We start from the raw sequence: 2,122 nt of genomic DNA, 5'->3' as shown, positions 1-2,122 counted from the left end.
GCTTCCTTCTCCTGCTTTTCTCTCTCTTTTTCCTCAGCTGTAACTTTCAGTTTCTCCATCTCTACCTGCGTTTCCTTCTCTTTCTCTTCAGCTTCGAACTTCTGCTTCTAACTTCAGCTTTCCAGCCTGTAACTTCAGTTTCTCCATCTCTACCTGCCGTTCCTTCTCTTTCTCTTCAGCTTCGAACTTCTGCTTCTAACTTCAGCTTTCCAGCTTCTAACTTCAGTTTCTCCATCTCTACCTGCCGTTCCTTCTCTTTATCTTCAGCTTCTAACTTCTGCTTCTCTATCTCTACCTGCCGTTCCTTCTCTTTCTCTTCAGCTTCTAACTTCAACCTCTCAGCTTCTAACTTCATCTTTCCACCTTCTAACTGCAGTTTCTCCATCTCTACCTGTCATTCCTTCTCTTTCTCTTCAGCTTCTGAAGATGATGTTTGTTATCATACGGATTGGTTCCATATGCATCCAATTACAGTGGATACAGATATTACAGTGACTCTGTCACAGGCATTGAAAAACAGCGAATGATATGATGATGCTTTGTGCTGTGATTTTAGACGCATATTTGGGTTTTACCAATCATTCTACTCAGTCATCCATTTTTTTACGGAAATTCGTTCCATTATGTCCACTACTCGTAGTAAAATATAACGTACATTGCTGTAATATTATAAGATGCAAGTTAAAAGGAGATAAAGATTAAGAGCAATTATGTAAACTTATTATGTAAACATGCTAATCTAAAGCTATAGAAGGAATATCAACTATCTTTACACGTCTAGGTTACATAAAATAAACCTACATACACTTGCTCCTACTGCCAACTGTTTGTCTGCAAACTTAAAGATTCTTGTCTCGAAGGAGGCCCAATAAGCACTGACATCGAGATATTAGGAGTATTTGAATTCCTGTCCTAACTTCCATATTTAAATCCTAAAGAAACAAACTTACTCTTGCTCCTCTTTTTGTCTGTTTGCCTCAGACTCTTCATCAACATCCGTCTGTCCCGTGGTTTGTTTTGACTCAGACTTCGTCTCGTGCTCATGGAACCAGCTGCTGGATTTGGTTTGTGACGCCTGAGCTGAGAAGGTGCTCATGGTCATCTTCCAGTCAGCTTCAGCTCTCGTGGCGAATTCAGACATCGTCAGGTCCTTCGTAGCTTGTTTTGTTTTGATGATCTTCAGCTGGCCTCCAAATTTGGCTGACTTGATGTAGTGTGTTCCCCAGCGGAGGTAGAAGTTTTCTGAAGTTGTGGGACAAAACAGTTTTGTTTGGTCAACAGAAAATTGCAGGATAATGGACATTATAATCTATTTCTTCTATGTCTTAGAGCACACTGTAAACTGTGGCTTTTGAGTAAGAAAATCAAATGCTACACAAAATTTTCGACCAGTCTGCATGTATCCCTAAATATTCTGAAAATGACCAGAGAATAAGCCTTTCGTTGAAGTCAAACCTTTCATTTATAGTTATTTTTTTTAAAGAGACACACATTCATGGTGTTCCGTGTGGTTTTGCTTTGTAAAATTTGTCTCTCTGCACCATCCATTTCAAGAGTTATGGTAATTATTGTATCCAAAACCAACGAACCGTTCATATCCAATTTGTTAAAATGATACGAATGTTTACTTACGGAAGATGATTTCTGCTCCAGGAGAGAAGTAGGATTCTGGTAGTGAGATAAAATCTCGCAGGAAGCCTACATTCAGCCGGTCTGGCGTCACGTCGTCCATGAAGATCTCATACCTAGAATCATATGTTTTTACGCAAAGGAAATATAATAAATGATAATGAATGGTTTTATTTCGCATCGAGCGACAAACAATAACATACAATGGCAGCCTTCATTTTTTTCGGCTGAATTGCAGTATGATTTACACATGTTGCAATTAAAATGAGAAGCAATAGAGATGCACAATTCCAAACATTATAAAACACAACAATAATCATTTTTAAAATAACTGTGTATACATTTTATACATCCAAAGCTTATTTGTACCTCTAGCACTATGAACTGTTTAGCAAGTCGACAAGGTACGGCAGTGTAGTCTTTCTGTACCTAGCCGTTCTACAGTGGAATTGTGTTATCTGGTGTTTAGACCTGAGGTTCTGCCATGCAGGCT

The 2,122-nt window shown here is 38.7% G+C and overlaps 1 protein-coding gene across 1 annotated transcript in view; it reads right to left on the bottom strand.

Moving 5' to 3' along the window:
- Positions 1 to 2,122, bottom strand: part of LOC118430604 — a gene marked incomplete at its 5' end in the record, with an annotated part of 45,657 nt that overhangs the window by 25,599 nt on the left and 17,936 nt on the right. The window contains 2 exon segments of the mRNA XM_035841579.1: positions 951 to 1,242; positions 1,633 to 1,745. Of these exon segments, the coding sequence (XP_035697472.1) occupies positions 951 to 1,242; positions 1,633 to 1,745 (405 nt within the window).

This window comes from Branchiostoma floridae, chromosome 14, assembly GCF_000003815.2.
Source record: "Branchiostoma floridae strain S238N-H82 chromosome 14, Bfl_VNyyK, whole genome shotgun sequence".
Classification (NCBI taxonomy): domain Eukaryota; kingdom Metazoa; phylum Chordata; class Leptocardii; order Amphioxiformes; family Branchiostomatidae; genus Branchiostoma; species Branchiostoma floridae.
Note: the sequence above shows the minus strand (reverse complement) of the source record. Positions and strands in the feature narration are given on the sequence as shown.